The sequence below is a fragment of the Thunnus thynnus genome, chromosome 19 (genome assembly GCF_963924715.1).
Source record: "Thunnus thynnus chromosome 19, fThuThy2.1, whole genome shotgun sequence".
Lineage (NCBI taxonomy): Eukaryota > Metazoa > Chordata > Actinopteri > Scombriformes > Scombridae > Thunnus > Thunnus thynnus.
Window position 1 is genome coordinate 27,879,689 of NC_089535.1, and position 25,789 is coordinate 27,905,477.

The 25,789-nt window shown below is 39.3% G+C and overlaps 1 protein-coding gene across 4 annotated transcripts in view; it reads left to right on the top strand.

Moving 5' to 3' along the window:
- Positions 1-767: 767 nt before the first annotated feature.
- sh3glb2b (SH3-domain GRB2-like endophilin B2b) overlaps positions 768-25,789 on the top strand; it is a 33,244-nt gene continuing 8,222 nt past the window's right edge. Inside the window, exons 1-9 of one of the 4 annotated variants that reach the window (XM_067574178.1) lie at positions 768-1,033; positions 4,425-4,566; positions 6,354-6,482; positions 7,295-7,428; positions 7,594-7,686; positions 12,495-12,557; positions 17,955-17,978; positions 18,109-18,198; positions 20,929-21,029. In XM_067574178.1, coding sequence (XP_067430279.1) covers positions 950-1,033; positions 4,425-4,566; positions 6,354-6,482; positions 7,295-7,428; positions 7,594-7,686; positions 12,495-12,557; positions 17,955-17,978; positions 18,109-18,198; positions 20,929-21,029 — 860 coding nt within the window. In that variant the 5' untranslated portion in view covers positions 768-949. The remainder of the gene's footprint in view (positions 1,034-4,424; positions 4,567-6,353; positions 6,483-7,294; positions 7,429-7,593; positions 7,687-12,494; positions 12,558-17,954; positions 17,979-18,108; positions 18,199-20,928; positions 21,030-25,789) is intronic. The other 3 variants (XM_067574177.1, XM_067574179.1, XM_067574180.1) reach the window with 3 other exon arrangements.

Genomic DNA, 25,789 nt, shown 5'->3' on the forward strand with positions numbered 1-25,789 from the left:
TTGTCTAACTCAGACAGCTGAAGCCTCATATTAGCTTTAGAGATTTTTTGCATGGATTAAAGACTGGATTTTGTCATCACTTACATCGTAAGTGCATTATAAAGGGATCCTCTAATGGTCGGAATGAACAGGAGGAATAATTACAGTGAGGAAAACCTGTTTCAGTGTTCATTTGGGCACCTGACTGTTATTTTAAGTCAGACTTGGGAAATTGTGAACCCATCCTTTTAATCTAAAAACAAAAAATGACAAACTCTGACAGCAGACTGGATTGGAAGAGCAACACTGAGGTCAACCACAGGACGGGAGAGCAGACTCTACTTCTGGACATCCTTTAATGTGTGCAGCAAGGTGTTGCAAATCCTTCATCACATCAATAATTCATCTTTCCAGTACTGTCTATGAATTAACATCTATTTGCATGTGAAATGCGGCTGTATATTAAAGGGACAATTCGCCCAAATTATAAAACAAGTAAACCCCCAAACAAAACATATTTTCCATGAATGTGTCAATGGAACAAAAACATTTTCTCACCTCCCTCTACTGTAGATAATTTGAGTTTTATTTGTTCATAACATTTAAAAATCACAGTTATAGTGATCCAGAACTGAATACTGTTACTCTGAATGATCAACAGACCTCGCTGACAACAGTTTTCATTAGAATTCATTCACACACTCTCCATGAAAACAGTCAACATCATATTCTACATGTCTGGATGCGGGTGTGTGCATATCCAGAGCTCATCCTGCAGCTACAGTACATGCAGCAGGGTGTCAGCAGGGAGCCTGCAGCCCGCTGCTCTGGTCTCTTTAACGGCAGGGCGGAGGGCAGATTTCCGATCGTCCATGAAGCGGATTACGGCTTCAGTCCTGCGTCTGCTGCTACATCATCTCAGCTGATCCGGAGGATTCCCTCTGCAGGGAAACAAACAAGTCGTGCCTGTATGTTCAGCACAGAGCCCGCCATGGACTTCAACGTGAAAAAACTGGCTTCTGATGCGGGGCTGTTCTTCACCCGGGCAGTGCAGGTAAAACACACATTTATTTATTTCTTTTTTTTCTTTTTTGCACGCGTCCCTGCAGCAGGTCGAGAAGCCTCCACTAATATCCTGATCGATTAGCCGTCATAGTGTAAACGCATCCTGCATGGATGAAACATGTCTGCGGGCCATGGTGCTCGGTTTATACAACACATACCAAGCAGACTGTGTTGTTTGAAGTTATTTCTGTGAATAAAAAGCAGATATATTTTTCCATGTATTTCGAGGACCGCGGTGAGCGCTGTAAGCCGATAAAGGTTTGTCGAGCCTCGATCCATTATTGATGGCTGTGATAGAGTGTATCAGCCGTGTGCCAGCAGCAGACTCCCCGCTCCCTCCAAGTCACCAACATAGAGGCCTTCTTTACAGAACAGACAGCTGGATGTTCATTTTATAATATAACCTCTTTTATTCATGCCTCAATATTACCTCCAGCCCTGATAGCTGCCGACTTGGCACCAAACTCCTTTCAGAAAACTGTCAATTGAATGAATCCTTGCGTAATACCAACTGCGGATAACTAGTAGGACAAGACTTGTTTCCAGTCATCAATCAGCGGGATCAAGTAAAAAATTCGGCGTACCTGTAATACACTAAGAAGTATCAATTTCAGTTAAATAGTGAATTTTTAAAAAAAAATATTAGTACTTAGGTAATCGGTACTTTTGTAGATATACATGAACGCCTTGAAGTAGCAGATTTTACAAGGGGGATTCTGTTCTGCAGTAGTCAGGTGTATGTGACAATACTGAATATTGAATAAATATGGTATTATTTATCAGCTTTAGTCAGAGCTGAAATAGTATTATACAGTGATGAGAATAAATGAAACTACTAATGACAGTTATGTAAGAGAGGTGTGCTTAATGGGAATATGTTTGAACTCAAATGAACCTCTGGGGAGCTAGACCAGTGCTGCTCTTGTTGATGCAGATTGTTGATTTGACTGCAGTGCAATCATAAGATACGCTAAGTTTCGGTGCTGTGATCACACACATGCCCTAATGTTCACAAACAAGTGTTTTAGCTACTTCAGCTACTTCACATGAATGCAACAAGTTCAGTTCAGATTTTTTGGAGGTTGTCTAAAGGCATTGTGGGAAACACAGGAAACTACTGACTGCAGAGGAAGCAGGCTGAACGCTGCACAAAATAACTTCTGGAATGAACCTTGACATTTTAGGCTACAAATTATATTTGCCATATTTTTTACCACTTCCATACATCTGTAGAATGACCCAGGGCAGGATAAACCTGCTTAGGGGACCAAAGTGGAGCTGTGGGCCTAGTTCCTCCCATTCCCTTTGCATAGTTTAATATCCTGTTGCCTTTAAAGAGCAACTTCATCAAATCTTGTTTTCGCTGACCTTCAGTGATTTCATTCTCACATTACTGCAGTGATGTAGAAGTGTACTTCAGGATGTGTGAGTGGACTGGGACATCATTGGTGTGTGGTAACAGATGGAACTGAACACACTTCTGACCACACCCATTAGTAGCAGTGCTGTGTGTAGATTTTACACAAAGCTCTTCTACAATGCACAATGTACCTCAAAGCCCCTATTTCAGTTAATATTATGTTTAAGTGGTGCATATTACCAAAGTCATTTAATTCTACAGTAAGTGAAATCAAATGGACTTGATTGTTAGACCCCGTGATGAATTTGGACATAAAGTTTTTAAGGATTTATTACGTTGTTGGACTGCCTGACTGCTTTGTAGGTGGCGAGACACCATATTTTAGTTTTCAGGTGTGTACTCTGTCAGCCATTGTACCTGGATAATGCTTATGAAAGGTATTCTTTTTGAAAATGACCACAATAACAGAAAAGACCAGGGTCTATTATATTCCATGTTCATATTCCTATAACTTTTCAGAGCACCGGCAGTCTGTGAAAGTGTACATAGTGCTAGCATCCCATGGGCAGAACAGTGGTGATAAAAGGTTAATCTAATTACCACAAACTAATTACTACAGAGTGAATCATGAGCCTATGGGGCCCCTGAGGGACTGGGCTAGGGCCTGGTAATCCAGCCTTGGATTGACAGTATCTTTATCCTATAGTCCCTTCTGAATATTTTTTTAAGAACTGAGAAGATGTGACATGTCATTCAATCTCACCCACATAGCTGGGTTTATGCCTGCTGTTATATGACAGAAACGTTGAATTGCTCAGTCATCTTTCCATCTCTAAAGTCCAGCTGGCTGCTGCCTGGTGTCAGACCTGGCAACCACTGAAGAAAATGGAATCAGATCTCAGACAGCTCAGCCTAATACCACAGATGGTGTTTTTTTTGGCTTCAGTTATCAAACGCAAAATTTGCTGTCAGTGGGTGTTCCCATAAGTTATTGCACACTTCATATTTTGAGAGAGTGAAAAGTTATTTATCAGTCAGTGCTTTAGTTAATTGCTACTGGCATAAAATAAGTAGATGTTAGATATTAAATGGACTGTGGTATGTTGGCATGGGTATATGAGGATTAAACTGAGGAGGCTGATATTTGGGTGGTGCATTTAGCAATCACTTATGCTTAACTATTGCCTAACATTTTTCTGCATTTATTTTTCCCATAAATATATTTACAGGATATGAATCATGTAAACATATTCAAGCACGTAGAAATGCACCAACTGGAATCTATGAATATCAACACATCCACAAATATTCATAAATATTTTTTTTGCATGCACAACTTACACACACATGCATACACACTAGTTGCATAAAACTGTAGTATATGTACTAGAGCTCAGTATGTAAATCAGCCTGGTTGATATATTGGCTGATATCGGCTTATTGCTAATATATTGGTATTGGTGCATGTGTTGGCTAATAATTAACAGGATGTGACATGACAGAAATGCCCAAAAATATGTTTACAGTAGTTTAGAAATAGTGATGCCATAGTTTGTCCACTAGAGAGCACTGACAGGTTTATTCTTGTATGAATTGTCCTGCTCAGTACACATGCTAGCTGCTACGTGAGCTAAATGCTAACATCATCATGCTAACAAGCTCATAATGACAATGCTAACATGCTGATGTTTCATAGGTATAATGTCTGCCATGTTATCTATGTTAGTTTAGTGTGTTAGCATGCTAACATTTGCTAATTAGCATGAAATGCACAAGTACAGCGGTATGGCTGATGGGAAACATTTGGTCATAAAGTAGCCTATAGTATTACACAGAATAGTATTCATAGAATAGCAAAGTATTCATTCATCCTCAGGGGAACATGAATGTTTGTACCAAATTCAAATGTATTCACTTATTTAAACAATACACTGTATGTACTGTACACTGACATCTCGTTTACTGTGATTGAAGTCATGTGACTGTGCTGCACACTCAGGATTTGGACTCTGTCTCCTAGTTCACAGAGGAGAAGCTGGGTCAGGCTGAGAAGACTGAGCTGGATTCTCACTTAGAGAACCTGATCGCCCGGGCTGACTGCACCAAGAACTGGACTGAAAAGATCTTAAGACAAACAGAGGTGCTCCTGCAGCCCAACCCGAGTAAGTCTATCTCAGTCTGTAGAGAAGAAAAGTGACCTCAAAACTAGATGTTACATCTCACAACTACAGTCATCACTCTAAATGAACTCCCAACAGAATAAATGACAGTATTGCTTTCTGATGAGTCAAAAGAATAATTGAAAGTAAGCAAAATAATTGAAAAAAAACAAACAACAAATGGTAAAAATAGTTCATTTAATTTAACGTGATTGTAAAAGAAATTTTTAAAAACCTTTTTGCTTGTTTTTTGTATGTCTTTGGGCTACTTTTGGGTTTGTGGTTAAAATTGATTTATTTTTTGTTTACATGACCTTCATTCATTTGATGCAATAAGTCTGACATAAATTTACATTCAAATCACGCTCTGTTTCACACATGTATCACATTTTACATTTAGCCTAAACCACTTTCAGTTTTCTTTGGGGATAACTTGATGATTTGTTTCAAACATGCAGGAGGCAAAAACTGCCATTTGGAAACCAGTCAAGCAAATATCTGTATAACTTGTCTTAAAAGCAGCCTCTTTTGTTGTAGACATTTAAATTAATCTGTGAGGTTTGGAACATAATTTACATATTCAGCATTTTTCATTTTGTCAACTATCTGTAGATTCAAAAAAATTAAAAACATTTAAAAGACTATGACAAACCGGATTTTGTGATTTTTAGCTCAGAGACATGATTTTGTTACCAAGCAGCTTTTAGAATGCAGAGATTCTCATACTTCTACATGAATTTAAAAAACACTTCAGATAGGGATGTCTAACCGTTAATCTGTGTATTTTTAAACCCTACATGCTCCAGTTGACCACACTGGTAAGTCTTTGCCTCATTTCCCACAGTGCTGTGTACTTAACTCAACATTAATGAGTACAGATGACATATAGGGTGGCATATACAGACCTACAGCAGTATTTAGAGTTTCAACCAGATTGATGATGATTGTTTTCTATCTCATGTTGAAACTGAAACATAAATGATTACATACTGAGAGGAGGGACAGTCTGAGATGGTGTATGGACTGACTTTGACTGTGTAGATACAGGCAGGTCTTGAATTACTGAAGAATGTCTGGGCAGGAAAAAACCTGCCAGTTCTTGTTTGATTGGATGGATTGGAAATTCTTAAATAAACACTAGTGTTCCAGTAATGGCAGAGCCACAGATAATCACTCGCAGCATGGACACTTATAAATTCAGAATACTGCCCAATTCCATCAGTACAGCAACATTTTTCATTCTTAAGTTTGTGAGTAAATGTGATGGATTTTTACTCTTATCCTTCACTCCAAAGTCAAAAATATTACTTTTAGCATACTTTTAGCATTTTGATAAATATGGACCCTCGTCATCAATGTCTTAAAGCTCCATTAGAGCAAATGTGGTTGGTTGGTACTATAAAGAAAACTAGGGCCCAGAGCTCATTTTTGATGCTGCTAAATTTTATTATTATTATTTTATATTATTTTAAAGAAACATGACAGTGATTTGATTGACTCCACTTTCACATGCTATAGTGTTTTTTCTTTCTTTTAAATTTTGCCTGTGTACTGGTGATTATGTGGAAATATTTCTATATACAGTGCTTACTATAGTTTTAAAATCCTTATAATTATTGCACAATAAAATATTAACAGCTGGTCCCAAGTCCATGGACAAAAGAAATTGTCAACAAAAGCTCACAACAGCTTTATTTTTTTTTAAAAAAGTAATTATTAATTCAACCCTTCTGTTTCTTATTTGGTGAAAAACCCAGTTCACAATGGTCTCTTTATCACCGGTTATCCAGGCGCTCGAATAGAGGAGTTCATCTATGACAAGCTGGAGAAGAAGCTTCCATCCAAGACGACCAACGCAGAGCTGCTGGGCCAGTACATGCTGGAAGCTGCCAGTGAATTTGGTCCAGGGACGCCATACGGTCAGTGGAGCTGCTACTGAAACTGATATTGTTGCAGTTGATGAGACTTTGGGCATGTTGTCTGCAGGCACCCTGTTTTATACTCATCAAGTACTACAGTATAGGGCTGGGGTTGTGATTCTGAACTGCTCTCTAACTGCTATCAATAGTAGTTAAATAGTTAAACAACTGACCTTTAAGGATTATAACTTTAAGAGCTGTCACATAGAGAAAATCTGAGGTTATAAAATTTGAATTTATTTGTCCAGATCTGTCAATTCTCAGTCATTTCTTCTCCAACAGTGCAAATTTTTTCCTCAATATGTAACCCAGTTTATGAGAGCAAACTGAAGACTCTACCTTTTCTCTGACTGTGACCCTCTGATCATTCATCACTTGCATTCAGAGAACCTTGGCTGATAAATACAGCTGTCAGTTGGTCCTTCGATGTAATTGTAACCACCGAGCCCAGAGCACATTAACACAATATCTGCTGCTCTGACCTGCCATTCCAGGCTTTAGCAATGACAAAATAATTCCACTAGTTTATGACAGGCTAGCAATAAACATGTTCTCTGGAAGATCCTCCGGGGATCTTTATACCTGTGTGGGGGGTTGAATACCAGGAATTAAAATCTCAGTATTTTCTCACCATAATTTTCTCCTGTTTATTGGTAAATAAAAATTGCTGCATGAGCTCAGGGTTGTTGGCATGTGTCTGCTTGCGTGACATCACCTTTAATCTTGTTTCTGTTCATGTGTTCTTAAATGTCTATCACATTGTGTGTAATACCATTATGTATGTGTGTGTTTGTGTATTGTGCCAATTCCAGGCAGTACCCTGATCACAGTGGGAGAATACCAGAAGAGACTTGGAGGAGCTGAGCGTGAGTTTCTCCAAACCTCGGCTGCCACTTTCCTCACTCCTCTACGCAACTTCCTGGAGGGAGACTGGAGGACTATATCTGTAAGTCTGACTTACTCACTACTGCAAGTTTTTGGTGCTTTAAGATATTAAGTTCATATTAACACCAGGTGCTGGTTGCACAGTGTGTCATTGTGCTGCGAGTTGGATAAAACCAAGTGTTGGAGGGTTTGTTTCCTGCAGTAGTTTCCTTCTTGTCCTATGCAGAAAGAGAGGCGACTTCTGGAGAATCGACGGCTGGATCTTGACATCTGCAAAGCACGTGTGAAAAAAGCCAAGCAGGCAGAAGCCAAAGCAGCAGTGAGTTGTCTGTTTTTACTGTTGGTTCTCGTCCTGTCCTCTATACAAGTATTTGAATCACAGTAACCACAAGACTCACAAAAGCCAGGCAACAACACTTATACTGATTAGCGAGGTGGTGGCACTATAACATTCACAGCTACTGTCACACCCTATACAGCTAAATGGTGAACCTTAATAAACAGTTTCCTGTTTACACATCCATCAGACACAGAGCAACATTAGCATTCATTTGGAGTCATGTTTCTGGCCACCTGACAAATGTAAATCCAGTATTTACTCTCTTTTAGCTCTGTTTTGGTCTCCACCATTTCCTGGGGGAAATATCTGGCTCTTTAGTTGCTAAATCCTCCATTATGTTCAAAAGCTAGTCTCTAACATCCACTGTCTGCTGTTTGGTGCTGAACAGGTAGTGTACAATGTTTTTTCCTGAAAACAACTGCCAGATGAGAACATTGAGAGTGAACCGAAATGAAATGAAAATAAAACGAAGTCAAACAGAAAGTTGCTTAAAAAGCTCAGTAGAGTTGAGGATAACTAAGATAAATGGTAATTCTCTTCCATTTAGTGGCAGTTGAATCCATTCTTAACATTAAAACATTGGTTACCTGTTAACAACTTAAACAAAATTCACTTTTCCCATGATTTACTGGAATGAGGTGAATTAGTTGCTGGGGCTAATGCAAATTTCAGACCTGAGGCCATGTTTATTTTCTAAAACCCAGGGGCCTGTGTCAAAAAATACAATTTTTTTTAGCACTGACACAGTTTACCTAGGCCTGCACTTCATCCTCCAGCATGTGGACAGCCGGGGATCCTACACCAGGATCCTGTTCACTGACTTCAATTCAGCATTTAACACTATTATGCCAGAGCTCCTCCACACCAAGCTCTCCCAGCTGACTGTGCCTGAGCCTCTTTGTCTGTGGATCACTAACTTCCTGACAAATAGGAAGCAGTGTGTGAAGCTGGGTAAGCACACCTCCACCCCTTTGACCAGCAGCACCAGAGCACCACAGGACTGTGTCTCCTCTACTGTCTGTATATGAATGACTGCACCTCCACAAGCTCCTCCATGAAGCTCCTCAAGTTCAGATGACACAACCATCATTGGTCTGATCCAGGACGGGGACGAGTCTGCGTACAAACAGGAAGCGGTGCAGCTAACATCCTGGTGCAGCCATAACAGCCTGGAGATAAACACCCTCCCTATAGTAGAGTTGACAATAGACTTCAGGTGAGCCCCTCCACCCCTCCCTCCACCACCATCAACAGCACCACAGTCGCTGCTGTAGAGTTTAAGTTCCTTGGCACCACCATCTCTAAGGATCTTAAACAGGACATCAACATAAGCTGCATAACCAAGAAGGTCCAACAGAGGATGTTCTTCCTGAGGCAGCTGAAGAAGCTCAACCTGCCACAGGCAGAGTTAATCCAGGTATGCACTGCCATGGTCCAGTCCATCCTCACATCATCCATCGCTGTTTGGTAAAGTGCAGCAACCAAACTGGACATTCAGAGGCTGCAGCGCATCATTCACTCAACTGAGAAGATCATCATCTTGTCACCTTTATATATTTTATACACTTAATTTCTTTGTCCACAGCACAGGCCATATTGCCTGTGCACAATCAATATTTCATTTCAAGTTTTATATCCCATTTCAAAACTATTACTTTTCTATTCTGTAAAAAGATTTTACATTTTTCGTTTAATTTTAATATCACTTCATTTCATTTTTATTATTACCTTACTTTTGTTCTGTTTTTATTCTTCTATGTCGTGTTTTTGGGAACAAACACCAAGACACGTTCTTTGAATTCTGCATACTTGGCTAATAAATAGATTCTGATTCAGTTAGTCTAGCTGGTGAACATGCAGTAGTAGAACATTTAGCAGCGAAAGAGCCAGATATTTCTCTCAGTAGTTGATGGAGACCAAACCACAGCTAAAAGGAGAGTGAATATTGGACGTACATTAATGGTCAGAAACAATTATTCAGGTGTTTAGAGACAAAACTCTAATGGGATGATAATGTTGCTCTGTGTCTACTGTATGTGGACGTACTGAAGTGAATTGTTTGCTAACAGGTTAGCCATTCCAATTTCATAATCCAGGTATGGCAGTGGTGGTAACTCTGTCAATGTAATTGATGTTTTTCTGCCCCCTAGTGGCCAACATTTGACTAATACAGCAAAGAAAATAATATCACTTGTGTTTAGGTGGATTAGCAAGAACCATAGAGCTTAGATTTAGCGGTTAGCATATAGTATACATTTTCATGTCAGTTTTTGCTTTCTTTAGAATAACTTGTCCAGTCATTTTGTTCTTCTTGTATTGCACTAAGTGGATTGTTTCTTCAGATAGCATGGCTGCACTGACTCAATTAACTCTTTCAAAGCTTTTCAGATGCCCTGCTGGCTGCTATAATATTACTGACTGTGCCTGCAGTGCCTGTTGCATGTATCTCAAACTCAACCAAGAAAAACTTTGTAAATGCTTGTGCTGACTATGAGACACTTTGTCGGAAGCCATCACACCTTGACACCAGGGCAGTTGGCACACAGGAACATGATAGAGTAGCACATTACAAGAGGCAGTGTTTCACTGGTGTACATGCTTTCTAGGAGACATGCGTGCAGATAGAGAATTGGCAAGCCAGAGAGTAAATGTAAAACTTTTGTCCTTTTTTCATTGTGGTTACGTTCTACATTAAAGGGGACATATTGTGCTTTTCCTGGTTTTATGTTATTTATACACTGTTATGCTGTCAGATGTTAAACATGGTCAAAGTTCTCAAACTTGGGGTTAAGTATTTAGAAATGCTCCCTGCAAGTCAAAAGCCAGGGCTCCAACCTACCTTAATGCTTCATTTGTGATGTTTCTTTCTACCTTACCGATGAGCTGACGTTAAATCATTGGGCATGCCCATTAATTCCCGTCTCTTCCATAGCCTTTGTTGCTGAGTGTGTTCAACAGGTTGTTCATGTTGTCCACTCTCATATTTTGGACTGAATACTGTACAGATGGAAAGACAGGTAACAAATTAAAGGAAAAACCAACATAAAGTGTCCTAGTACCCAAACCAACCCAAGAACCCTAGGACTCAAACCATGCCAGCACAATGCCCCCCACAGCATAACAGAGCCACCAGATCTCCTTACTGTAGGGGTCACGCATTCAGACCTCTATTGGTTTTTCCTTTAATCTGTCACCCGCCTGTCAGTTATGGCCTGTTTCAGACAGAGGCTGAACTAAGGGGCTGCATAAGGCCGTGTTCAGACCAAATCAGGCGGTGCGGTGAAAACATCAGTCCTCCTATTTATTTGAATGGGGGTAGTGTGTTTAAGCTGCATGGGTTTTGATTGCAGTGGTGCCGCAGCAGCCTGCGGCGAGGAAGTTGATCCAGAGTCAGCTTTTGGAGAAACGCAACCTGACGTCACACTGCAGTGGCCAATCATAGCCGGTGATGAGCCTGATCAGAGCTAGACCCTGCCATTAGGGAGTACAGAGACTAAGAGGAGGGGAGGACATTTCCCTTCATTTGATAACGTTGAAAGTAAAGTTAGACTTTGCTGTCGGCTTCCCGACTCATTTTAAAAAAGATGAGAGAAAAAGAGAGAGAGAGAGATATGAGAGCACCAGCGAGCGGGAGGGAGCGCTGGTAGCAAGAAAGCCAGTGAATCAGATCAATAAAACGTTATTTTCTGATTGTTTCACAGCAGTTACGTTCTCGAGCACAAACATGCCCACACCCCCACACGCCTCCACTCGACACTGCGGTGCTGCACTGCAACATCTGATTTGATCTGAATATGGCCTAAAGGGCCAGTATAAGATAAATAAGGAGTTTTTTGAACTGTAAGCCATCCAAAGATATTCCAGTAGAGCTCCAGAATATACATATAGACCTGGAAATGTGCATAATATGTCCTCTTTAAGAAATAACAGCTGTTAAAAGGTTTAGCATCACCTAGGTAGACATACTCTGCTGAAATTTCATTGGTCAAGATGACCTAATCTGCAAGGCCCCACAAATATCAATCATATTTGATACAGATGAGACCTGCTGAAGACACAGTTGAGAAACAGCAGGGGGCGACCTTCTCACAACAAGTGACGACTGGACTTCCAGTACAGAGCCTGTTCTGCTTCAAAGTGAGAGCAGGGTCTTTGGGGAAAATATTCAAGAGATAGAAATCGAGGACACAGTTGACATCCTCTAGACGCCCTTCTTCACTAAACTTCTCTCAGTTTTCAAGGCTCATTCTGCATCAATTTATCATGTTTTTTTGTTGTTATTGTTAATGGCTGTACATGCATTTACAGTCAATAAGTAATCCTAAACTAAACCTGCACCATCCAGCAGATCTGAGCTGAGAAAATCATAAACAAGCTAACAAAAGCTTAATTTAATGATAGCGATAGCACAACAAAAGAGGGAGCAGATCCATCTACACAAGAAAGGAAAGCTGACTCCACCTATTTATGGCGTTAAAAGCCATCAATAAATAATTCATAGTGACTGTGTACTGCCTGGACACCAGCTTGGCTCCTACAGAGTTAATACACCTCTGGGCTCTTTGTATCAGAGGTCAATAAGGGTCATAGTCAGTCCAATCTGACACCACACCACCGACATATATCTAGAGTATCTTGCCGATAAATGGCCTGCACACGTGTTGCTTCTGGTCTGTTTTCTTTATGCTGCTTTGCTTTTGGCTAACTTCTTTTGTTTTTCCTGCTCAATGATTGTAAATGCATGACTGTGCCAATGTTTGTTCCCTCCTCCCTGCTCTTGTTTGTAGGCTGCACCTGATTTTCAGGAGACAAGGCCTCGAAATTATGTTCTTTCTGCCAGTGCATCAGCGGTAAGAGTCCCAAGCAAAACAAACGGCACACTTGCAGGGCACACGCAGGGTCTTTGTCACTGAGCAGTGGCTAAGCTAACATGCTAATAGGCATACAGCTCTAGTACACTGAGCTCCAGTAGTGGACTCGCCTTTATCTGCCAACCAGCCTTAGCATTTACACCAATTACCGACTGAATGTTAAAGTATAAGTCAGAAAAATGTAATGAAAAGACCAAAACCAACAATGAATTAATTCTGTGCTGTGATATATCTTATTCTTCTGAGCTCCTTTGCTATCTGAAAACTATTAAAAACACACCAATGAACAACCATGAACATGCACACGTAAGACTCATTAGACCATCAAATGTGTGTTAAATTAGTAGCTTAAAATATTTCCCAACAAATGCACTATTTCCTCTTGTGTAAGTAATGTTTGTTAAAAACTGTAGGGACCAGATGTTTTAGGGCATGACTGAGCCTTTTTATAAAAGAAAGTAAAACGTATTTGTGAGCTTTTTGTGGAACCAACAGGCTTTGTGCTGAGAACCACAGACAGGGTAGGCCAGTTAAAAAGTAATAAGAGATGGATAACAACATTCTTGGTTTTGGTCTACAGAATAATGTCGTGCATATCCTTTAAATCAGCCATAACATAAGTTGACTTCCAAAGGTGTATTAGACACTTCTACAATTTCCTCCCTCACATTTTTCAGTGTAGTGTTCCAATTTCAATAAGCTCTCGCACTCAAAGCATAAAAAGTCTATGAACTACTATATGCCAGAGTCAAATTCATATGAAAACATGTGGAGGATGCACCTGGAATCCATTTGCAAGAACAGATCAAACTATACTGCGCTGTATATCAAATACTGTGGCGGCTCAGTCACTAGTATGGATACTGAGACCTCCAGTGATTCCATATGTAAAATGGTGTCTGTATATTTAAGCAGCATCAAATGACAGCTCATAAATAAGACTGTAAGACTTACATCTTTTATAGTTTGATAGTAAAGGATGTGAATGTGCTGTATTTGTAAAACTTGAACAAGCTAGGCTTGTCAGACTGATAGCAGCACTGTTGCATGCAATGTGCAACATAAGCATGATTCAGCATGTTTAATTTTTGTTATTGCTGTTTGAACCCCCTGAGTGTTTTAGGTAATGTCATTAAAAATACTGAAGAATTTTGAGTTAACAGTTAAAGTCACGCAGCTCCAATAATGTGCTTCTGAAAATTTTTTTTGTTACAAAGCATCAACAGAGCTGTTGCTGATTAATTTACAATAGCATCTGACCAACAGGGCTTAGAGTGGGTGTAGCTGAACAGAAACGGATATTGCTACATAAGTTCATACACGTTGCTGTGACTAACTTCTTTAGTTCAGATCATTAGTAATCCTCTTAGTATTTGTCACCTTCTATAGTGAAAACTTTGACATTTTTGTTTATTAAAATGCGTTGAGCTGTAGAAATCTCCCCTTATCCTAAACTGTACATACTTAAACTTCAGATGCAGTGAGCTGTAGTTGCATTTAGGTGATCTTTACAGGACACAGTATGTGTCCACAGCGCAGTTTAAACTGCAGCCTCTGAGGACACAGTTTAGGGGTTTCAGAGACCACGAGACAAGATTTAAACCAGTCTTAAACCACAAGCTAAACTAATGACCCCAACAGATTCCAAACCTCTATCAGAGAGTGAAATTGTAGACATCAAATCAGTGTTTTCTCTGTTGCTGTTATGTTATTATCACAGTCAGGCTGATTTTTGAAAAGGTCACATCAGCCCTTCTGTATGTCAAACAGAGCTTTGTAAAGATTAAGGCTTGTTTTCTTGTGATTTCTGTTGATGTTTATTTGTGTTGGCTGTGTGACTAAACCAGCTGCAGAGTGGCTGGGACAGCTGGGATGTGGAGACCGAGCCCAATGTGTCAGAGCAGAGGAAGGTTGTAAACATGAACATTCATCAGCAACAGCCAAATAGGATCAGTACTTGTCATTTTGTGCTGTTTAGAGTAGTGGATGACATGGTGGTAGAAATTTAAGAGGTGTTTTAATCAGTGTGTGTTTTAGTGTGTGTGTTTTCTTTTTTTCACACTCTTGTCCTACCTGATAAAACCTCATAGTCACTGTCGCTTTTAGCTGTTTATCACACTGTAGGTTGGAAACAAATATGGATGCACTTGAGGGACAAATTCAATTTTGACATGGCAAAAAAATGCCAAGTTCACTATAAAAGGAAACAAGTGATGAGGCCAAACAAAAGTTACACTAAAATGCTCTGTTCACATAAAGTTTATTGCTGACATACACAGCAGTATTAAAAGCTGTTTAGTCTGTTTCCAACCTCTTATCATGTTGTCTTTTCTTGTAAATTGTATATTTGAGCACGTAACTCATCCCAACTTACCCACTTAAATTTCTATGAGACCTTTATATAACCCATAGTGTTTCTTGAGAAATTACACAAACCAAAATATAGTGAAAGGACAAGATAAATGGGAAAAAGCATAAAAGGAAAAAAACTACAATATTAGGATGAAGCTTATTTTATTTAGAAAAAGCCTTGGCTAATATTCAGTATGTCAAGTCTGTTCAGTGGGAAAGGTGCTCTCTCAAAATAACACATTTAACACTGAGGGGCGCCATACAACCGAAGTTCAGCAGTCTTCAACGTCTGCAGAATATAGCGTAAAGGTGAAGTGCAGTTCAGGGTGGTGGCCAACAGCAGCTGTCAAACACGAACACGTCACTGAACTATTTAAAGTTCACCCTGGATTACACCCTATGTGTTCATCAGGCGTTTCTAATCACACACAATGAGTAAAATGGTGATTGTAAAAGTCACAGTAATAATATTTAAACTAATAATGATAATAATTAGAAAATGACAATCCGTCACATGTACCATTATTAGCTAAAATCACTGTGGGGCCTGGCCGAAGCCTGCTGCAAACAGTCAAGATAGGTACACGTGCACAGATCACATCAATTCAAACTGAACAAGACAGAGAGAGTTACAGTTGTAGCATACATACAGTATATATACAGATGGGTGACAGATTAAATGCAAAACCAATATAAAGTGTCTTAGTAAGGTGTTGGGCCACCACGTGCTGCCAGAACAGCTTCATTGTGACTTGGCATTGATTCTGCACTGAACTCTGAACTCTTCTGGAGGGATGAACACTATTCTTCCAAAACATATTCCCTCATCTGGTGCTTTGATGATGGTGGTGGAGAGCGCTGTCTAACAAGTCCAGTTCAAAATCTCCCTGAGGTGAGAGACTGTGAACGTTATAGCATATGATTCATATAATTCAATACTCATCAAACGATTCAGTGACCCTTCGTGTCCTGTTAATTGGGGTGTTGTCATCCTGGAAGAGACCACTCCTATCAGGATAGAAATGATTCATCACAGGGTAAAGGTGATGACTCAGAACAACTTTGTATTGATTTGCAGTGATCCTTCCCTCTAAGGGGACAAGTGGACCCAAACGATGCCAGCAAAATGCCCCCCACAGCATAACAGAGCCACCAGATCCCCTCACTGTAGGGGTCAGCCAAACTGTACCAGTTTTTCCTTTAATTTGTCACCTGTCTATATATATATATATATATATATATATATACTGTGTACAGTATGAAGAATACAAGTGCAATAACCACAACCATAAACAAACCAAACTGTATATTAGGATGTGTCTTGTGGGAATAACAGTTGACTTGAAGTACTTGAGCAACTCACTTGGTTTTGTTTATTACATTTTCCATTATTGGTTTGAGATAAGTGCAAATTTTTTTAAATTCTTCACCAAAAGAGCATCGAAGGACAGGTTCGTAGTTTGTTTTAAGTCTGTCTTAAAACAACAGTCAGTAGCCCAAATGAACATTGAAATGTTTTTCTTGCTGTAATCATTCCTCCTGTTCATACCGACCATTAGAAGATCCCTTCATAATGCACTTACAATGTGATGGAGGACAAAATCCACAATCCTCCTTCTGTCCAAAAACGTATTAAGGGTTTATCTGAAGCGAATATGACATTAAAGAGCTGTGTTGTGTGTATTAACAGGGCCGCTTTTAGGTAAGAGGGCAAAGAAAATGAATGACGTTTTTGTCATTAGTTTTAGTGTCAAGATTTAAAAGTCTGTCCCACTGACATCCTGTGCTACATTTCATTGTTAAATAAAACCCCTGCTCAAGCTGCACATGAATAACAAGGTGGTGTAATACTTATGTTCCATGCAAACATCATATGCTGACTATCATCAAAAGCAGAATTTCAGACTCCTTACTGGGATACTGTGCATGTGTGGGATGGGATGTCCCGAGCCGGTCTGCAGGCTCCAGATCTGGCCAATACAGTCATTTTTGATTAATATAGCGCAAGTCTTAGTTTTTAAGTGTTTGCTTCTGTAAGGATAGCCGTCAAACTTTATAACACTTATACTTTGTTACGAAATAGTGAACTGCAGACCCACTACATAAATAAGCAGATTCAGTTAATGATAGAACTGTATCAGAGTGAGTGATGCAGAGTTTCAAAGATTATTGTTTTACTGTATGTCTACTTGATTTCAGTCCATTTTGCAGATCAGTTACACCTCTACACTGCTGCTGTTGGTTGAAAACCTTAATTATTTATATGTCCTCTATGGATATTATACAAAATATTACAGGAGACCGTCAAAGGACAACTTTTATGCAGGTTATATTTTCTTAACGCAAAAAACACATTTTAATGCAGGCACATATAGTATTTTGCTATATAATGGGAATAACTAAAATAGATATGGATCATAGAACAAGGTGAGGACATCCAAATGAAAGACTGAGAATTCCTGCACCTCAGCAAAGAGATGAGATGTAGAGGAGTCACTGCACATATCAGCAGAAACCTGGATAATGTTAGAATCAAACATAGAAATATAATAACTAAATTATTTATCTATGAAGAAGAAGATCAATCCCCTCAGGGGTGACATTGAATGTCCCTGTGTGTTAATCACCTTTTACAACCCTGACTTCTGTATATAAGCAAATGTTGTCAATCATAGACTATGTCAATTTAAATTATATTAATAAAATAGAATAAATTTGATTAAATAAAATCTGAACACTAACCTGCCATTAAGTCGGTTAGTTTCAGGGTAGAACTTGTCACAGTAACAGAAAGAGACTAAACTAAACCCAGTTTTTTTTGGATATACAGAATATCCCTGAATGTAGATCCAACAGATCTGATTATCATGCTAGTCGTCCTTTCTTGACTTCGCCTCATAGTTTCACATTGGCTAACTTGAGGCCCAGATGTAGTTTATAGTTCTATTTGTAATGTGACCATAATTTGATATGTGAGAATGGTTCTTGACTGCTTTTTTTCTGTTCTCATGCTGCTTCTCTCAGCTGCTGAGTGAGGAGGTGGACAAAGTAAGTACCGTCAAGGCTGTCTAGTTTAGTTGTGTCTAACTGTTTCATGATAAGTATTACATAATCACACTGCTCTGTTAATACATCCTTCCCGTATTTGTTCTCTCTGCGTTATCATTTCCACCCACAGGCAGAGCATGAACTTCGTGTCGCTCAGACAGAGTTTGACCGACAAGCTGAGGTCACCAGACTGCTGCTGGAGGGGATCAGCAGCACACATGTGAGTCTGCCAGTCATGCAGTATTACACAACTGTTAGTCAGAGTCGCCAGACCACCCTGTCCAGCGTGGTAAAGCAGAGGAAATGGTAATCATGACACCTTTTTTGTGTTTGTGTGACAGAAAACAATAATGCTCACCAGAGGATGAACCCATAAGCCTTCCCCAAATTCAAACAAACTCAGTCAGAGACATTTACAGTGTATTGCAATAGGGCTTTTGCTTGGAAACTATTAAATTTAGGCAGTGGAAGGTAACCATGTACTTTTACTCAAGTACTGTACTTAAGTACAATTTTGAGGTACTTTACTTCCATTTGATGCTACTTTATACTTCAACTCCACTACATTTCAGAGGGAAATATTGTACTTTCTACTCCACTACATTTATTTGACAGCTTTAGTTACTTTTCAGATGAAGATTTGACACCATGGATAATATAACAAGCTTTTAAAATACAACACATTGTTAAAGATGAAACCAGTGGTTTCCAACCTTTTTGGCTTTTGATGTCTAACAAAAAAAAGTAGTGTGTAGTCTGGGTCACATTTCAGATGTCCAAATAGAACCAAAATGAACCAAATCGTTTTTTTCCCTCTAAACTTCTCAGATGCTTTCATTTCAGTGAATGTTCAAATGATATATATATAAAAAGGGCATAATTATTCACATTTTTTGGTGAAGCCGTTTACATAAAAATGGTGGTCTTAAATGAGGAATGGCACTCTAAATAAGAATCGTTTGCACTCATTCAAATTGTACCAGTAGAATATTTTTCTGTACACTCAGCAAAGACTGTCACTGTGGGCACTAGAATTAGTTACAGAAGGTTATTCAGACTGCTGCTCAACACAGGTTATCTATAGGTGATTAAAAGAATAAATCACAAGCAAGAATAATATTATTGAATACACAACAGAACCAGCAGAGACTCCAGGACGTTACTGCTCACAGCAAAGAGATAGTCAACCTGATTGCCAGAATAAAACGTTGGCATTGTATGTTTCTGTAAACCACAGATATGTTGAATCTCTACGTTTCAGTCGCTTTTCGTGTGTCATATAAAATCGCATTAAATGGCTGTTTTCAATTGAGTAAGTATGTTTAATGTTGTGACAACGCTGTGGTTAGGTTTAGGCACAACTTTGTGCCATCTGTAGTTTGCAGAAACGTACAATGCCAACATTTTATTCTGGCGACTGGGCTGAAATAGTCCAGCACATAACCCTTGTAAAACAGTGAACTGCATTTTTTACACTTTGGTTTTTGTATGGATTAAACAAAAGAAATGTAACATGTTACTCAGCCAGCTTTAGAGATGCTGGCTGACAGATTTTGTAAGATGGAGAACTGATAAACTGCCTCAACTGATGTCACTTGAAGCAGTGTTTTTTGGGACTGAAGACTACAAGTTTGAAAATGAAACAAATCTGGGGGTGTGAAGTCAGAAAGAAGTGAGGTTAGCAGACCTCTGTAGCCTGCTCCTCATCTCTGCTTGACACTAGCAGCTCCACGCTCTATTAGCTGCTACTATCATAACACACCCAAATGTGTGCAGTCGAGTTGCATTGTGGGTAATGTAGGTTTGACAAGGGAGAAGAACATGTAAGATAAAAAAAGATGATATCTCTGGTTCTGCTACATAGATCCTTTTGTTAAAGGACAGGCTCACATTTTTTCAAGTGGGGTTTAAAACAACAGTTAGGTGTCCATATGAACAGTGAAAGAGGTTTTCCTCACTGTAATCATTCCTCCTGTTCATACTGACAATTAAAAAATCCACTTTAAATGTGCTTTCAATCTAACTGATGGAGGGCAAAATCCACAGTGTGTCCACACAGTCATTTTGTGCAAAAATGCATGTAAAAGTTGATGTGAAGTTTATATGAGGCTTCAGCAGTCCAAGTTAGTCATATCAAGTGGATATCTGACAAATTTACTTTTTAGCATCAAATTCCCTCTTTATGTTTCCTTGGACAGAAGATGGTCTCCTACTCAGAGCTGGATCTGCTTCAGCTTTCTTTCCGTTAAAGGGGAGTTTTTCTTTACAGCTGTTGTCAAGTGGTTGCTAATGGGGGGAATTGTGAAAAGTGCCAAACATGTTTTAATGTTTATTTGGATTCCTGATTGTGTGACTGAATTGTGAACTTGTGTTTTTCGTCCTTGTCTCTAATGAGTCATATTTGAACAACAATAACTAGGACATGCTTTATGCCAGAACTATGCAAATCACCACATACCTTCTACATCTCGTCAACCACACCCACATAAAATTCAAGACCTAAACCTTAGGGGAGCGAGTTTCTAGTTTGTGGTGTCTCTGGTGTCCCTGAACCTCTCCAAAACATCTCCAAGTGGCCAAATTGTACCATTTGTTTTTACTCATTACCGTGGGATTCTAAGCTGCTCACAACTGGCTTAAGCGGACCCAGTGGATGTTAAGAGGTTAAGGAATATTGTCATTAGAATATGTTTAGCTTATTTATATAGGCATTTATATAATAATGAATGTCATAATTTCATTCGATGGTGTATCCAGCATACTATTACACAATTAAACACAAGATGAATTCTAGGAGGAGCAGTTTTAGCAGCAGACTAGGCTTTTGACTAAAAAGGTAAAATCAGTGTTCATTCATGATATTCAGCTGCTATTGTAAAGTATACACAGCTGTCATTGTGTATATTGCTGCTTCTCTTCACTGAGTTAATCTTTTCTTTTCTCTCCTCAGCTGAACCACCTGCGTTGTTTGCAGGATTTTGCAGAGGCTCAGGCCACTTACTACGCCCAGTGTCATCACTACATGCAGGACCTTCAAAGGGAGCTCAACAGGTGAGCATGTCCAGCTGTTGGTAGCTTCATCTGTAATGTTTGTTTGCTTGATGCAGATTACATTATGATAAATGACACTGGGCCTCATGCAAGAACATTTTCATATTTTGAGTGAGGTTTGCTCATACATGTGTTGGATCAACAAGCTCTCTTAACTACCTGAGCTTGTTGTAAATCGCTTGTTTTAACATGATGAATGCCACCTGTTCATGGGTAGGTGCACATTTGTGAGATGTGATCATTAGCTTAATTAACGCCCCTACGATTGCCATATAAGGCTTCATGTTCCACTGTGTTTGTGGGCGAGTTTCGTTCATAAAAAAGTTCCCAAAGAGTAAAAACACTACACAGCTTCAAGTCCTGCTCTCAGAAATCTGTAGACAAAAACATAACATCCAAAACAATTAGAAAATAGGAATCCAGCTGCCAACGTGTCATAAGAGCAGCACTGTACTGTGACAGAAATAAAGAGGGAATGCTTTGACATGAAGTTAGATGCTAAAAAAAATGCGTCTTTCTAAACTAAAGTGGTGCGTGATGGGAGACGGTCAAGGGATGTGAAAGTCCCAGAGATGTTAGAGGAGGGGTTATTATTGTCTACAGGTGATGTTACACTGTCAACTGCAACAGAACATGATACTGGACAGAGACTTACAGAGACACAGAGGCAGCAGCTGTCGGAGTGAGAGAAGTTACCAACGACTACTGAAATGTAGAAGATGCTGTGCCAAAATATGGCAAAACAATCATAAAATCTAAAAAGCTTTTCAGTAAATTGGTAGCCATGATGATAATATGGTAAACAGAAAATTAATTTGCATTAGGTTTTAGTTATATATTTAATTTTTGTTAATTTTGGGATCATACTTAAACTCCAAATTAATTCAGATTAGGAACACACAGAAGATTAAAATATGACATTGCTGATTCTCCCCTTCTGTATTCCCATAGAAACTATCTGCTAAATGTTTTCTTTGCACAATTCCTGTCCTATTCATGGAAGGACAGTTTTCCACCACATTCCCCCCTTTGTGACTTTACAGTCGCATCAAAATATCTTCTCTACCTGCAATGATGGAGCCAGTCATACTGTAGATCAACAAGGCTCCTGTGCTGAGATGACCATAAATATGGCTATCATCCTGAGTGGGTCCAGTCATTGCAGTGCATGGCATGGAAAACCTCTCCTCCCTGTTTGGTGGGGAGCGAGTGAAAGCCGAACCCTGCCTACACCTCCCTGAACTGAGTTGTGAAAGCAAACTTCTGTTAGCTGTATGAGGGAAATCTCACACAAGTCAGTGTTCAACTAATTCAGTGGTTTGACATATCCATATCTCAAATGATTCATAGTGTAAAACCATAACATAATATAATATCATAATAGAATAAACACATTGTTACCCTAAGCTGGTGATAGCTTATGATGTGAGGCTAATATTGATTCAAGTGAAAACATGTAACATTCTGTAACTTAAGGTTACTCAATATTGAAGAATATGCTGTTTTTCTGGTCTAAAGACCTAGTTGATAGCAAGCTTAATCACACTATCACACCTTAACAAATCAACACACATAATAATGAAAGAATCACATATAATCTAATGGGTCAGGCCTCGGTTCAATATAAATGTGACAATAAATGTATCAAAAAATCATAAAGAGCAGAGTGAATTGATTAGAAACATACATAATAAACATGAAAAAGTCTTTGGTATAAAAGTCCCTTCTTTTCTCCATTCTCCTGTGGTGTTCATCAAAACCCCCACATCACACACTGACTCTCAAAACACCAGGCAACTGCAGTGCTGAGTCAGGGTGATGAGTAATTGTAGTGGCACATCCTCTTCTGGTCCTGCCAACACAGGCGTTGCAAGGTGAATCATAGCAACACTCCCCAGCACAGGTGTCAGAAGATACTTCTTCAGGCCACCCCTATGCTCTCCATCAGTGTCGGGTGCTGGCTCCAGTCAGAACCATGGAGGGGCTTGAATGGTCCTTCATTCCTGGGCTAGACCCAGCGTTTTCTCTTGAAGACCCTGATGTACACGTAGTCACCAGGTTGTAACTCAGTTTGTGCCTCACAGTCATGGGGTGTGCCATCTGTGGGCCACGCCATTCATGATACAGGATTTGTTTTGAGGTATCATTGAGCTTGGTGCCATAGTAGGCTAGTGGTTGTTTGCCAGTAGGCGTGTCTTGCATTAATACTGCATTTGCATATCCTGACCTTTCTGCCACATACAGGTGAGAAGGTTTACTGTAATTGGGGTGCCCAATGCCGGTACTAATTGTTGTCCCCTTTAATGGCTTTAAATGCACCGTCTATCTCCTGCAACTGTACTTTAATCATTGCCCTGAGGAGTGCTGTTTTCAGTACATAGTCACAGATCTACTGTCTGCTATACCCTGCAATGCCCAAAAAGGAAAGCTTTTGGGTCACTGTTTGTGGTTTGGGTGCTTTAATTATTACTTCAATTTGTTAGGGAGCAATATATATATCTTCAATAATTAGTCTTCTGCCAAGATATTCTACATCTTGTCAACAAAAGCTATACTTTGTTGTTACTTACTTTGTGACCTCTTTCTGCTAATGCTTTTAGCACTGCTATTGAGTGTCTTTCACACTGTTCTCTTGATGAGCTACAGATTAGCAAACACACATTGTATCAGTGTGCTTTCAATGATTAGGTGCTGCAAATCTTGGAGCAATTTCTGTTAAATATGGGAAATGAACTCTCACAACAACCCTGTGGCATCCTAGTGTAGGTATACTGCTCTCCTTGGTATGTGAATGCAAACAAGTATTGAAAATCTGGATGTAAAGGCACACTAAAAAAAATGCTGAACATAAATCAATCACACTGTACCATTTAGTGTCTGATGGGACGTTTGATAGCAGAGTATGTGGATCAGATATCACTGGGGTTTCTACATCTACCACTGCGTAGATCATGCACCAACCTGTAATCATATGAGTGGGGTTTCTTTATTGAAAAGATTGGAGAATTGCATAGGCTTTGGGTTTTTACCAACACTCCAGCCTGCAACAGACCTATTGTAGGTTTTTATCTTTTATTATATTTTAACCATTTCCTGTAGTGTAGGAAGGTGTTTTCTTTCATATGGTAGTTAACACCCTGGTTTCAATTTGATTTTTACTGGTTGTGCTGACTTCACTAACCCTACATCTGTTTTATGTTTTGACCAAAGACAATCTGGTATCTGCTGCAACAACTGGTGTCTTAATCATGCAACACTAACACTTGCATGACAGGTCTATCACTTATTAGTCGACCACCTACACCTTGCTCCCCTGTTTTGTGTAAGATTCTGAGGAAGTGATTATCTGATGATATGTGAATGTGTGGGACCTAAGAGTCCTGTGACTCATATCCTTCTTCCATTATCAACATCACATGTGGAGTTGAGTTTTTCACTTGAGACCATTCAGTGAGATATTGTTGAAGTGTTACTACAGCTGCAGCTCCTTCTGGTCCAATATAGATATCCCCTGCAGTTAGCAACACTTGTCTCCTGCTAATCCGCTCATTCCAACATTCCTCATGGTCTTCATCCAATCCATGGGCATCAAACTTCATCGTGCAGTGTAATGGCAATTGTGATTGTGATGGTTGTTCGAACTGTGCTTGAATCCATGTTTTCCACTGCTCCCACTGTTGCTGTAACATTGAGTGTTGAGGGTTCAATGTTATCCAGTTGACTACTGGTTGTAGATAGCCAGACATGTTTGCACATCCACAGTGATGACATTCATCAAACAACGACATCATCAGTCCTTGGTTAGAGAATGTCAGTTCAGATTGACCACCTGATTGACCAGGAAATTCAAGATGAACAATGTCAGTGGTGCACATGATACTAGGTCCCAATGAACAAAGTATGTCTCGCCCCATTAGGATAATGGGTGTGTCTGCTGAAAACAATAATGGTGCAATTACTCTTTTACCACCAATTAGCATAGGTACAGGCTCTGTTAGGGGCATTACTTGTCTTTTCTCAGAGAAGCCAACAGTCTTAATTGAAGACTGTGAAAGGGGGAGATTAGAGCCTTCTTTCCTATACAGGAATAGGTTGCACCTGTATCTACCATGAATGTATGTTTCTTTTCATCAATGACTACTGGTATGGTAGGTTCGTCATTTGGGATGCTGAGAGATGATTGGCAGCATCCCTGTGCCATTTAGAGGTGCTCAGCTTGTAATCTATACAGCACTACAACAGTTTTGACATTTATTAACCTAGATTTGACTGGTATAATTTATCTCTATTAGGACAGGAACTTGATTATATTCTATGAGAGCATATATCTCATTCTAAAAATGGGTTACATGAACCTTACAATTAAAATAAATATGTCAAAGCATTAATCCTCACCCAATAATATTTGAGGATTGCTTGAATTTTTCTTAATTACTCGTCTATTCCAACTTTTTAAACATGCAATCAATAAAACAATTGTGACTGCACTCTGCACCACCCACATATCTGTTTATCATAATTGGGGTCATAGATCAAATCATTGGTCATGATTTTTGAATCATGAAATTTACTCTAAGAAGATATTTAATAAGCACATAACTGCTATTCTACCTGTACCACATTCAGCTGGAGAGTCAAAAAACTTTGAAGCCATTTTTCTCAGTGTCATTGTTAGCATCGTCACAGCGGTCCGTCTCTGCAGAGATCAGTCATTAATAACCAGGTGATTTAATCCTTAATAAAATTTTGGCTTACAGCAC